Here is a 14,171-nt window from a genome sequence, read left to right as displayed (position 1 = left end):
GACAATAAGTGCCTTCACACTTAACTAAATTAAGAAAACTTAAAGTAAAATTAAAATAAAATAAAAATTAAAGCTTATTCAAAATATAAATAATAACTATAAATAATACAAAAATAACTCTTAGTGATTTGTATTTTTTGTGTTTCTAAGAGTTTTGAGCTTTGCAACATGCTGAAGTCAAGCATTCTGGAACTCTGGTCCTGCTTGTCTTAAAACAAGTTGGCAACTCATTAGGGATTGGAACAGTGCCACTGACTGACTAAAACCAATCTGAGCAAAAAAGATTAGACAGATTATTTTGACACAGATCTCTATAAGCCTAAAATTGGCTGGTCTGATAGTGTGTAAACAAAACTCATTTCCTTACACCACAGTTTCTCAATCCTCCTCCTGGACTCCCTCAGCACTGCACATGTTGGATGTTTCCCTTATGTAAAGGTGCTGTAAGCCATTTTTTGGAATACCACACATAAAATGTCCCGACTACTGACAGATATCACTAAAATAGGTGTCAGTGACAGCACCAGACTCTGTAAACAGTCAATGAAAGAGTCAAGGAAGAGATCCACGCTTTTTATCCAATCAGAAACCAGTCAATCAGAAATGTTTTGTGCCTGTCTAAATTTACTATGTTTCGGATTGCTTTGATCCTTTTAGAGTTTACAAAATTGTGAAACTGAGCAAATTGTTTACAGCACCTTTAACACGCTTCATCATCTGATTAGATACCGTAAATGCGCAGTGCAAGTGGGAAAGTCATGGAGTAGGAGTGAAAAACGCTAGACTAATGGCCTCTTTCACCATGTACTGTACATTTCTGTCTCCATCATGTTACTAATCATGTCATCCCAGTTCCTAACTGTAACTACACTGCCGCCCTCTAAAGCACTTCCTGTCCTCTGTGTGTCTCTTCCTGCAGTACCAGGAGGGCCAGAAGAGGAAGAAACCCAGTTACAGCAGCGTGGACCTGTCCGAGGTGGAGTGGGAGGACACAGAGGATGTTGTACGGATTAGTTTCTGTGTTCTTACACAATGAGTGCAGACAGTGCAATACACTTACACAAGGTCCGTTCACGCTAAGAGCGAAAACTATAAAGATAACTATATTAGCGTCCACACCAGAGGACGACATCGTTCTATTTATTCTAAACGCGCTGCAGTTTTGTCATCTGCTCGATCTCTTTAAAGCAGGATCGATTCTGATTGGCTGTCAATGTTTTTATCAATCATCAGCTGGAAAAAAACTTTCTGAAAGTGATTCCAATGATATTGTTTCTCTGTGTCGTTATTGTGATAGTTGTGGTGTGAATTCTGCTATTCTTTTATATTTAGACAGATTTTTAGACCTATATCTTTATCTTTATCGTTATCATTATTGTTATCATTCTTGGTGTGAATGGGACTTTAGACCAGCAACATACTTTATACAAATACGCAGATGCAAATGCATTGCAGTTGCTCAGACCTGTTGTACATTAGGTTCACGTACTTGCATGAAGTGTTTAGCATCTTAGAAGTGTTGACATACAGTATTAAAATGAATAAGTGCTGCTTCAATGCTTCATAAATGTGTTTATTTGTAGTTGCGCACAGCAATGGTGAACAGGCGAACTGGCACTTTTTCAATGGAAGTTAAAAGAACAGTGGACAAAGGGGTAACGTTTTACAATTTACTATTCCAGATTAATGATATATGATGTTAGTGTCATATTATTAAAAAAAACATTAGTTTAATATCAAAAATACACCTCATTTGAGTGCTTACATAACTTCATAATCTTGTCTATAAATTCGTTCTTCACCAGAAACGTGTTTTGACGATGCACAATGATTATTACTACACTGATATTAAAGGAACTCCATTTAGGTAGGTCTTGTCTCGTATATGTAGCCTAAATGTTTCTCAAATGTTTGCTTATAAAGTATTACATTTGAACAAATGTTGATTGAAAGGACGTGACATTGTGATGATAAAAATCTGACTTTTGAAATGGTGTTTTTCTGTGTTTTGTAGTGTTGGTGTGGCGCTCTCGAGAGGGCACGGAAAATACTTCTTCAAGGGAAATGTTTCTCTAGAATCTGGTGAGGATTTGCTTTATTAGCAAGACTTATGAAAACCATTGTTAAAGCAAGTTCATTTTTATGGTTAAAATGCTTGAATATATATTCTTGTCATAGCTTTGGATCACATATATTTTTATTTGTTATTATTTCATTACTTTTCAGTCCGATTAAAGGACTTAACTAGCTGAAATAAAATAAGTAAAAAAAAGTATATATTTAATTTTATTTAAAGTAAAGTTTTTTTTTTTAAAGGTTTTGGTTTTAGTTTTAGCTAACTACAATAACCCTGATTTGCTGAATCATTTATTCCTTCTATATAATGTCTTATGAACCCTTTATATATATCTGTATAACCTTTTATACACAACCAGAATAAAAAAAAATTATTTAAGAGTCCAGTGAATAATAAATAATATTTTCATACCTCTTTCTCTGATTTATCTATAAGTATACAGGAGTGTTCCTGATACCGCCAGTTCATCTTTAATCCTCTATCCAATCCACACTTTTTATTTTAGGTCTACATGATCTGGAGCAACCAGATGTTGCCCTTGCTGATGAATGGTAAAGACTTCTATTGACACTCAATGTATAACACTCTATTACTGTTTTTATTCACACAAGTATCAAATATATGTGCTTTTTTACATTTTTTTGTTTCAGGACGTACTGTAATACAGATGAGCATCACGATCATCGTCACCTGACTCAAGTTCAGGCCATCAAACTGTACATGACCAGCCGTAAACCACACCTCAAATGTGAGCAGCATTAATATATGATTCTTACCGTCAACATGAAATCAAAATTGACCCTGTTTAACTCTCTTAAAACATGTTCCTGGTCTTATTGGGATCGATTCATCAGTGCATGTTGTTATAAGGAGAAATGTTTGTCTTCATAATCTTTCATCAAGTGGTCTGCTTCTGAAACGATTTCACTTTCAGCTCAGTTTTCAGTTAAATGAGCACAATTGATTGGTTTTTCAGTATAAACTTCTGTGGAATAGTCATACTGTGGTATATGCAGTAGCAGATGCTCCTGCAAAGTTTTCCCACAATGTCCTTCTTCTAGATCTTACACCTGGCTTACAAAATTACTTGTGTAAACACTCTCCCCATTAAAGTTGGTGTCTGACGAGTATCTGACGGAGTGTGTAAATGTCCTCTCTTGTGTTGTAGGTGACAGAGAGCTGATTCAGCAGGTTCTGTTTGATGCTGTGGTAACCGCTCCCTTAGAAGCATACTGGACTGGACTGGCCCTCAATAAGTCTGAGTGAGTTTGGACTTTTACTCTTTACTCATTCATATTTACTAAATGAATTTTAAAATAGCCATATTTCATACGTTTAAGTTTATTAGACCAACGTGTTCCACCCTCTGTTTGTCTCTTAAATCTAAAAAGGCTGTTTTTGCAGTTTGTACTGTAGTTTTTGGTTAATGGTGTTGGTTGACTGGGTTGGAAAGCTTTGTTCGTGTTAGAGGCAGTCTTGTCTAAAACTGTTTTTTGTTTGTTTTTATCAACAGGAACTCTGATAAAGGGGTTGAGATCGCTTTCCTCGGCACCCGCACTGGTCTTTCCAGAACCAACCTGTTTGTGGTTCCCGAACAGCTGACCAATCAGTGAGTCAATCAGTGATCGCCTAATGACTGATTCTAATCTCATTACACTAGCCAACTAAAAAGCCTCAATAAGTGTAAATGACGAATGATGAAGTAAAATATCCTCTACGGTTGAACGTGTTTGCAGAGATTTCCTCACCGCTGAAGACAGAGAGGGTGTCTTTAATGCAGATCACTTTCCTCTGTGGTATAAAAGAGCCGCAGAGCAGGTGCCCGGCACATTTGTGTACTCCATTCCCTTCAGTTCAGGTATGATGCTCAAGTACATCAACACACATTACAAAGTTTTCATGTCATGCAACATACGAATTTAAGGATCATGTTTTCAAGAAAATTAAGATATACTGTATATATATGGTATTGTTCTGAATATAAGAAAAATTTTTCTTGGAAATTCATCAGAAAAACTGGGGTGATTTTTATATTCAGGGTCTAGACTTTCACGTGTCAGTAATACAACCGCAATAATTGGTAGCGCCAAGTACGTGTAAAATGAGTGTGCCCCCCAGGACTGAAGCGACCCGACCCCTATAAACTGTTGGTAGTTTACAGTGCCAGGGGATTGCATGATGGCGAGTGACCGTCCATAACAGAGCGGTTCAAAAGTCGGGCAAGTGAACCAGTAACTGAGGAGAGGTTATGATGCAAACTTTAAGCTCATGGTGATAAACGCAGCAGAGTCATCTAACAACTCTCAAGCAGCCAAGAAATATGGTGTGTCAGAGTGTAGTGTTAGAAGATGGCGAGCGCAAAAAGACAGTCTTAAAAATGCTAACAAATGACCAAACTTTGCCCTGTACGCGATTTTAAAACTTAAGACAGTGCCCAAGGAGGCAATACCAGCTGGTATTATCATTCGTGCTCAGAAGAGCTGGATGAAGACTGTGCTTGTGGTGCACTGGCTTAAAGTGGTGTGGGGCACTAGGAATAAGAGGAACATGCTAGTTTTGGATGCTTTCTGTGGACACGTGATTGCGCCTGGGGGCGGGGGCGGGGGTGACAAGTTAGCTACAGGTGTTGGATGTAGTGGTAAACAAGCCATTCAAAGATAAACTGTGCAAGAGATAAACAGAGTGGCTGCTGTCTGGCAATCACATTCACACCATCTGGAAAAATTCAGAAGCTTGCGGTGAGCCTGCTCTGTGATGGGATCCTCCAGGCATGGGCTGCAGTGCTCCCGGAGAGCATCATCAACGGCTTCAAAACATGCTGTATCTCAAATTCTTTGGATGGGTTCGAGGATGACCTTCTGTGGGGAGGAGCTGGTGGAGCCAGAGCAGAAGATTGATGATAGTGAGAGTGAACCCTGTGAGGCAGAGGACCTCTGTGAGGAGTAGACTAATGACACATGAATGACATGATGATCTGAGAGGCCAAGTTAGGCCAGTTTAAACTGTTTATTGCGCTACTGTGTTATGCCATCTAGCCCGTTTTTTCTCTCTCTCAGGCAGATTTCAAGACTACAATAAGGTTTCACTTCTACTGTTAATGACATTTTGGTAGGCTACATGGTTTTAACTTAAAATATTCCATTCAGATGGACTACAGGTTATTTTTATGGTATGCCATAAAGTGTTTATTTTTAAACGTAATTGTTGGTACGTTTTACCAGTATTTGCCATACTTTCAAAGCAAAAATTTAAATATGAAAAATATGCTATATGAAAATTACTTTAAAATAAAAGGATTTTCTTTATGAAAGACAAGATTAGGTCTTCAGATCGTCTTATATTTGGAACAATGGTATATATATATATTTAACATTTCTGTAATTGTTAAATATATTCATTTTAACATTTAAATATGTTTACTGAGTATATTTCATTAGATTTAAATATTAAATACGGTACAAATACTCACCCATTGCTTCACCGCACATATTTAGCAGATCATACGGCTGATTAGTTTTGCAAAGATCATCATTTAACTCTAACATATTTCAGGTGGATCTTCAAAATTACAGTTTTATGGCACACTAGTAAATGTCCGTTTAATGAAAGCTGGATACTGTTGATGTAATAGCGCATCAGTGCGGTTTGTTACTCTAGCTGCACTGAACTGCTCTCCTCACGCAGACTGTCTGCTTATCTCTCTTTCCTTCGCCTGTAATTAATGTGCCCTACTTTTATGTTCACGCAATATGTGTGTGTGTGTGTGTGTGTGTGTGTGTGTGACAGATCAGGATCATTACATCCCACTCAACAGCTTTGGGCTCCTTATCACACAGACAACGCTGATCTTCCAACTCTCTCTGATCAAACACTCTCTCTCATTTACCACTATAAATGAGCTCTGTTTTATCATCTAACTGAGTTTTTGTTTCAATCCATGCTGCTTTTGATCTGAATATGCAAAGGAAGGAGTTGCTCTTAATAGATTTATGCATATAAATATTTATGTATATAAATGCTGCCCTCTAGTGGTTATGACATATCTTTCAGAGCAATGGATAGAGCTTCAGGATCCAGATTTTATATCGGATATCCCAGCACATTTTATTGTATTAACATACAAAAATGTCTAAACAAAACATTCAACATTGGAATTTTATTATGAACCAGTATTGTAGTCAGTCTGTGTCAAATTTTCCTTTACTTTCTGTAGTTTTGTTCGTATTTTGAATATTGGGAAGGTCATTTGACCTGTCTATGTTGGCATCAGTCTAATTTAACTAGTTTTTACCAAGTGACAGAGGAATTTGCACCTAATAGTACATTCTTATTGGACACGTAACCTTTGCCGTCAGCAATAATAGATATGGAATCAAGTTCTTAAGCCTATTATTTTGTTTTCATAATTACATATGATTATATGGTTAGTTGTATTTTTATTTGTACTTAGCATTGCTTTTTCCCTTTAAAAAGACCTGCAAGTCATGTTTGGGTCATAAACCAGCAGTTAAGAACCATTTCTTTAGTGGATTTTTCCAGATTTCATGATCATTGATGATGCTGCTGTAAATACTATAAGTGTTCATTTGTGATATTTCTTTTGAAGCGGGTGAAAATAAGAGTGTGGTTTTGGCAAGCACTGCTATCCAACTACTCGATGACAGAAAGTCTCCTATAGTGGCAGGTACATGCATGTTTTCATATTTCAAAGCAATATGATTATATTATTATATATTGTTTTTTAAATGTATTGTTGGCTAAAATGCAACTGTCTTACACTGAGCACTGCTGAACATCATTATATTAAATGTGTTTTTTATGACACCCAAAGCTGTGGGGATTCAAATGAAGCTGGAATTCTTTCAGAGGAAATTTTGGACGGCCAGTCGGCAGGTAAGCACAGAAATATATGTTCATGAAAATATAAAAATATATATTTATCAGACCAGACCTTCTACTGATGTGTTGAACGTGTATTATTACCTGCTGCATAACAGCTCTGTTTATAAGAAATAATGTACAAGAGACCATGCTAGATAAACCAATATAACTCTAAAGCAAGTATCTGTATGTAAATTGCATTAATGTATACATTTGCTTCATGTCTTTGCCATTGCATCTGTTCACGCAGTGTAATGCTCTGGATGGCAAATGTACCATCAGCTGTGATAATGAGGTAAATGTGACTCTTTCTCTCCCTTTGGCCATATTTTCAATGATGACACTCATAAAATGGCCTGTATTCTCTACATACTCATTATACAATAGGCATTTCTGGAACATGACAGACTTACTAGATCAGTCTGCACTTATGATATATGACGTGACAATGCCTTATAGCATTTCTCATTTTAAATTCTATGTCTTTTATTAATGGCTTTGGTATAAAAAGCTATAAAATGCATATTATTTTACTGTCTCATTGCATTTAGCCTGAAAATACATTTCAAAATGTAACTGCAAATACGCTACGAAAGGTTCAGTGGAGGTTTATCAGAATATTCTACCTTTCTCGCTCATTTTAGGACATTAAATGCTATCTCATAGACAACAATGGCTTCATCCTGGTCTCTGAAGAAACTTCTCAGGTATTGCATATGGACAATTGGATCACAAGAGCTGTACATAAAACCATTCAGTATCAATATTGTTATGAAATGGAGACTAACTGTCCATAATATGTTTCCCACAGACAAACCTCTTCTTTGGAGCAGTGGAGGGAGCTGTCATGAACAAACTGCTTCTGATGGGCTCGTTTAAAAAGTGAGAGATGAAAGCACACACACACACACACACACACACACAAATAGATGAAAGTGTACACTATTCATATTTTAACCTTGGGTTAGTAATTAATCTGTTAAATTAATTAACATGCATAGACAGGTTTCAAGTTTTTTTTTCACTGTACATCTGTAAACCCAGTGTAAACACTCTCATTTGCATATTTATGAGGTTAATTAGACTGGTTTGACAAGTACAACATGCAACGAGTATGCAACCTGTTTTAATAACTATAAAAAATATTCGTATTTATGATCTGTTCATCAATCCAGAACACCGTAAAAAGTCTTTTTGTTGTTAAAATATCTAAACATCTTTAAAACAAGATAAATTGAGTCTAAATGTGTCCAGTTGATTTTAGAGAATATGTCCTGATTTTTTTTTTTTTAAGCATAAACCTCTCTAAATTGAGTTATATTTAGATCAAAAAGCAAGCTTAAAGAATTCTCTGATGTTTTACTTCATGAATATTTAATGAGGCCTGCATTGTTTAGCTTAAGATTTGGTTGTCTGTCCTCATTCTTTAAAATGTATACTTTTAGTACTGAAATGTGGTGCCAAACTCAGGGTTGAAAGTGCCATTAAAACAAAGTCTTGATTTTGTTTTTGAGCTCTACTAGAATAGGCTTTCATGCTTGAATGTTAAAAAAAAAAAAAAAAAATGTTTTCATATTTGGCATTGTTGCAGCACCTCTCTTCCCAGTCTGCCTGTAATGATCTGTTTAGCTCCTGTCTCTATGAAGCCCCTCCTTCTGAAAAAACACAGTGTGCTCTGATTGGTCAGCTTGACTTAGTGTGCTGCGATTGGTCAAACGCTTCGAGCATGTTTCAGAAATGTCACGCCCCTTACCATAACTCAACTTAACCAGGCCTCGATCCCATTATTTTTGCATACATGTATGCCTTTGGCGGGAATGATTTAAATGAGGAATACTGTGTACGTTCCTGGAAGAAAACTTTCAGGGTGTTTCAGGGAGTTAAGAAACAGTGCCTTTTTCATGCTCGAACAGAATTACACTCTAAAGAAAGTTGAAACTATAAAAAAGCATAATAGGTCATTTTTAAGCATTCCTTAACCCTGGGTGGCTTTAACCTGGGATTAAATAAGAAATAAACCCAGGGTTGAGTTTAGGAGTAAATCTGCTTCTTCTTTTTCTTCCTGCTAGGATTAATTTGTATGACTATCAGGCTCTCTGTAAAGAGTACGCAGGCAGCAGTGACAGCGCACGCACTTTACTGGATGTGAGTACACTATCATCTGTGCTGTAGTGTTTGACTTCAGTGCCTCTGGATTCTATTTCCTGTCTCCATTGACATGCTGCGCTCTTCCTTTCAGCCCTTCACCACTGTGAAATGGCTCTTGACAGAACTTGTCATGTGAGATAAAAGCCTTTTGCTTTATAATTATTATTGTCAGCTTGGGTTCTTCAGTCTGTGTTTCTGAATGAGAATGTGTCTTTATCACAGATTTCTGCTGGAGTTTAACCTGTATAGCTGGTGGAACTGGGACTCGACAGTCAAAGGTATCAGTCCACGTATGACATGTTAATGGGTTTACATGCTCCTGTGAGCATGCCCTTGTTATTTTCTATTTCATCCTCATGATATATAATAGATATTACATTTTAATCTAATAAAGGACTAAAAAGACTATAAATCTCAATTAGGTCGATGACATATTAATCACACATAGCAGAAAAATGTAGTTTATATAAACTGTCATGTTGGCTATCATGACCATAATGCAAACCAAAAACAATATAATATATAATATTAATAATGATATATTGTTTCAGTTGTAAATTATGGGAAGTATTTCATGATAGCTAAATCTAACTCATTTTAATTTTATACATTTTGTACATAGTTACTGTATTTTAGTAATAAGATTTTTTTCCCCAGAAATATTCATTTGTTTGCTTGTTTGGAAAAAATATTATTTCAATCATGACAACTCTCAAAAGAGTTTTAGCATGTTATGGAATATGGTTATGTTAACGTATAGGTTCTTGGCGGACTAGATCTGCTACACTGCTGCCGCAGAGCAAGTATATGGACTCGCTACTGCTAATAGATACACAGACACGCTGCTGTGAATGAGTAAGATAAATAAGACACATAAATCCTGTTGCAGATCTATGCAGGTAGAGCTGGGGGAGGTAGGAGGTAACTCTGATAGTGCGCTGCAAGACTAACTTACAGCAAACAATGAACCAGATTATTTGAATGTTGAGCAAGCAATCTCATTGGCTGCAGGATCAGCAGAGGCCAATCATCTTGTGCCATGTGGTAATGATGTGTTTGTTTGCAGATTGCATGTAAAGGATCTCTAGAGTTTCATGACTGAACTAATATATATATATATATATATATATATATATATATATATATATATATATATATATATATAAATACACAATTGAATGTGTTTTAGGAGCATGATAATATACACTGTATCACATGGTTGAGTTGAACTGAGTGTGATGAGTATTTTTTCATCTGTGCAGCCCAGAGAGCTCAGAGGACAATGATGGTGCCATGTGACACAGAATACCCAGCCTTTGTCTCTGAGCGCACCATCAAAGAGACCACAGGGAACATTGACTGTAATGGCTGTATTCGGTGAGAACATCTGTGTATGTCTATGAGTGTGCATGCTTATTTATAATGCACAGCATAAATTAGTGGAAAGTTGCATTTTTTAAAACACAAATGACTTTGAAATGATACTGATGCGAGTTGAAGTTGCAACACTAATGCATTTGAATGTTCTGATGACACATTGTGTTGTCTTTAAAGTGATATGGATTTAAAAAGGCTACTATGCTAGCATGTGCTTAGTGAGTGGTACTAGTTAAATATAAAAGTGCATTTTCACAAAGTAAGGTTATCAGCCAAGCAACAGCTGAAGTGCCATAAAACCACACCTGCTAGCATTTTATAATAACTTTATATGATAATATATGTATTTATATTATATATAATAATATTTTACATTATAAGGTCTTAAAATTATAAAAGTATATCATGAAAGCATATGAAACTATAGGATTAGTTAGCCATATATTAATTTAAAACAAAACCAAAATGTTATCAACATTCTTAATATTCTTCTAATCTAGCCTATCATGGCACATATATTTAATATAAAGTATAACATAGTAAGTAAAACTATTTAATATACAACCGAGAGGCCTCAGATATGACACGTTCACAGTCACCTTCATGCTTCTAAAAGCGTCTGGTTAGAACTGTGTGAGTGGCAAATTTCTGCCACATATAACTGACACCTTTCTGCAGAAAACTGTTTTAGTCTGTATGTGGTTATTTTGTCCTCAATGGGTGCAGCACACCTACATCTGAGAGTTTAAACATAGCATGATCTGCGCTTCACCTTCTCACATCTTTATTTTCAACTTATAGTGCTGTGTGTTGCTAAATGTCATGCAGACAATAATGATTGTTATCGGAGATAAGCTGAAATCCACAGTATTATGGAATTATCACATGCTTATTTATAAAGAATATCACTAAATATGTATTTTATAGATATTATATAGATTAAAAATATACAGATTCAATAAATATCGTATATTTAGAGTTATACTGTATATTTAGAGATATTTAATTGAATCATTTTGTTAAAGTCGGCATAAAACAGAAGTTGCAATAGTCTTTTCTTCCCTATTGTGATGTATATTCAAGGGAAAATGCTTCTCGAACAGCAAAAAAATATAGGATGGGACATGATTTCATGGTGATTTTAGCAATATAGTCATGTTTTAGAAATGTATTGTACATTTATATGTGGTTTCCAAAAAAAAAAAAAAAAAGAAATAGGACAGTCCTGATTTGTCATCAGATAAATAAGAAATACTTTTAGAGTTACTGTGTACTCACTTCTTATTTTCTGTTTTCCCACTCAGGACGTTTGTGATTCAGCAGATTCCCAGCAGTAACCTGTTCATGGTGGTTGTTGAGAATAAATGTGACTGTGGTTCCGCTCCTCCAGTTACCATGCAGCCCATTGAGATCATTTATATCCTTTCATAAACTAAAAACATCTGCTTGTTTAGAATGTGTGGAGGTTTAACATGAGTATTTGTATAAATATCAGCCTTGACCTCTGAGCACATAATGAGTCTCTGAAGTGTGACAGACTGAAGTTTCAAAAGGATCGCAGACGGCCAAAGTCATGTCATCCATTTCATCCAGAGGTACAGAGAGAGTTTTTTTGTTTGTGTGTATTATATATAATAACCATATCATAGACGCACTTCATCATCACCATCATTTTATTTTAAATATATAATATATAAAAGTAGACCTAGTAGGGCTGCCCCTTAATAGTAGACCAAACGTTAGAATTTAACTGATGGGATGGTCGCAGAAAAACAAATCTCCACAGTAAGTGGTGAAGTCACACAGTCTGTGATAGACAGATCATTAACATGGCTGGTCCATGTGCTAATTATCTCAGGCAGAAAATCTAAAGTGTGGGGTCATTTCTTGAGGGTAATGTATGACCCCAAAAATGTGCTGGCAAACTTTTGCCTATTATTCATCGTCCTCAAACATGGCGTATCATTTGAAAGATATAAGTAGTAGCCTAACGTTAGTAGTAGCCTACGTAGTAGCCTAACGTTGGCCGTTAACCTAGATAAATGTGTGCTATTATTAGGCACTTATCCAAGCCTGTGTCCGAATATGCCTACTTCCATACTATGTAGTAGGCGAAAAATTGTATGTGAGCCGAGTAGTATGTCTAAATTTATAGTATTCATAAAACAGTAGGCGAAAAATACATGGATGACCAACTACTTCTCGCGAGATTCTGAAGTGCGCCTCCAAAGTACACTTTACTATCCCATGAGGCCACGGGAGAGCATTTGTGAATGGCAGTCAAGTGACGCAACTGACGCTGAAGATCACATGACACTGATAACATGGCAGATGTATGATTTCTCTTTTTGCGCATTGTCGAGTCAGTGTCGTCACTTTCATATTTGCAGTCAACACTGACTCAGAAAACACTAGTTATTATTATAAAAGTGCAACTAGTCGACTAATGGCTTAAATTATCGACCACAATTCGACTAGGAACATCTTTGGTCAGGACCCAGACATGAAAACTTACCTGATTTATATTGATTGCAGAACCCATGAGTAAATTAATGTTGTATAAATAGTAAAGTTTCAAATGTGTTTATGTTGGTAGAACCCCATTCAATCTGCATGTAAAATGCTCATCCATATCACGACTGAAAGAAAGTACACTCAAACAATTTTAGTGGGTCATTCACTCTTCAATTTTACACCTCTTGCCACAATTTACACAATAGTATTTCGACACCCCGGGTTGCCAGTTGACAGACAACACAGCGAATCACAGCCATGGAAGCCATGTAAATCGCTATCCATTTAAAAAAAGCTATGACCAGAGGCATATTAAACCAGGAATAAATATTGGAGATGCATTTGAGAGATGGAGACGTCTTAAAGCCCAGAAAGACTTTTTCCATTTTCTGTTGTCAATTGCGTAATCTAGCAACCCGTGTGAGTGTGGAGTCTGAGGAGGAGGGCCGGGGGAAACAACTCTCCCTAATATTTTTCATTTGAACTGCAGGTCCCATTTCTATGGAAGCTTGTTTCCGCCACAAAATAAAACATTTTAAAAGATAATTGCGACTTTTTATCTCACAATTGCGAGTTTACATCTCGCATTTCTGACTTTATTTCTCAGAATTGCGAGATATAAAGTCAGAATTGCGTGAAATAAAGTCACAATTGCGTGTTATAAAGTCAGAATTGCGAGATATAAAGTCAGAATTGCGTGAAATAAAGTCAGAATTCTGACTTTTTTTCTCGCAATTGCGACTTTATAACACGCAATTCTGACTTTATAACACGCAATTGCGAGTTTATATCTCGCAATTCTGACATCTTTTCTCAGAATTGTGAGATATAAACTCACAATTGTGAGATAAAAAGTCCAGACTTTTTTTTTTTTTTTTTTTACCTCAGAATAGTTTATATCTCACAATTCTGACTTTATAACACGCAATTGTGACTTTATTTCACGCAATTGCGACTTTATTTCTCAGAATTGCGACTTTATATCTCGCAATTGCGACTTTATTTCTCAGAATTGCGACTTTATATCACGCAATTGCGACTTTATTTCCCAGAATTGCGACTTTATAACACGCAATTCTGACTTTATATCTCGCAATTGCGACTTTATTTCTCAGAATTGCGACTTTATATCACGCAATTGCGACTTTATTTCCCAGAATTGCGACTTTATAAC

General features: G+C 36.1%; 1 protein-coding gene across 1 annotated transcript in view; it reads left to right on the top strand.

The window, feature by feature from the left end:
• cacna2d3 (calcium channel, voltage dependent, alpha2/delta subunit 3) overlaps window positions 1-14,171 on the top strand; it is a 44,975-nt gene that overhangs the window by 29,477 nt on the left and 1,327 nt on the right. The window contains exons 18-37 of the mRNA XM_084395468.1: window positions 920-1,003; window positions 1,584-1,655; window positions 1,806-1,867; window positions 2,015-2,082; window positions 2,583-2,628; window positions 2,728-2,825; window positions 3,246-3,339; window positions 3,591-3,686; window positions 3,814-3,935; window positions 6,684-6,761; window positions 6,909-6,970; window positions 7,209-7,253; window positions 7,603-7,665; window positions 7,770-7,840; window positions 9,028-9,103; window positions 9,198-9,238; window positions 9,329-9,384; window positions 10,369-10,483; window positions 11,788-11,897; window positions 11,993-12,078. Of these exons, the coding sequence (XP_084251594.1) occupies window positions 920-1,003; window positions 1,584-1,655; window positions 1,806-1,867; window positions 2,015-2,082; window positions 2,583-2,628; window positions 2,728-2,825; window positions 3,246-3,339; window positions 3,591-3,686; window positions 3,814-3,935; window positions 6,684-6,761; window positions 6,909-6,970; window positions 7,209-7,253; window positions 7,603-7,665; window positions 7,770-7,840; window positions 9,028-9,103; window positions 9,198-9,238; window positions 9,329-9,384; window positions 10,369-10,483; window positions 11,788-11,897; window positions 11,993-12,078 (1,545 nt within the window). The remainder of the gene's footprint in view (window positions 1-919; window positions 1,004-1,583; window positions 1,656-1,805; window positions 1,868-2,014; window positions 2,083-2,582; window positions 2,629-2,727; window positions 2,826-3,245; window positions 3,340-3,590; window positions 3,687-3,813; window positions 3,936-6,683; window positions 6,762-6,908; window positions 6,971-7,208; window positions 7,254-7,602; window positions 7,666-7,769; window positions 7,841-9,027; window positions 9,104-9,197; window positions 9,239-9,328; window positions 9,385-10,368; window positions 10,484-11,787; window positions 11,898-11,992; window positions 12,079-14,171) is intronic.

Source organism: Rutilus rutilus, assembly GCF_951802725.1.
Source record: "Rutilus rutilus genome assembly, chromosome: 22".
NCBI lineage: Eukaryota > Metazoa > Chordata > Actinopteri > Cypriniformes > Leuciscidae > Rutilus > Rutilus rutilus.
The sequence above is the reverse complement of the archived record's forward strand: the minus strand, read 5'-3'. Positions and strand labels throughout refer to the sequence as shown.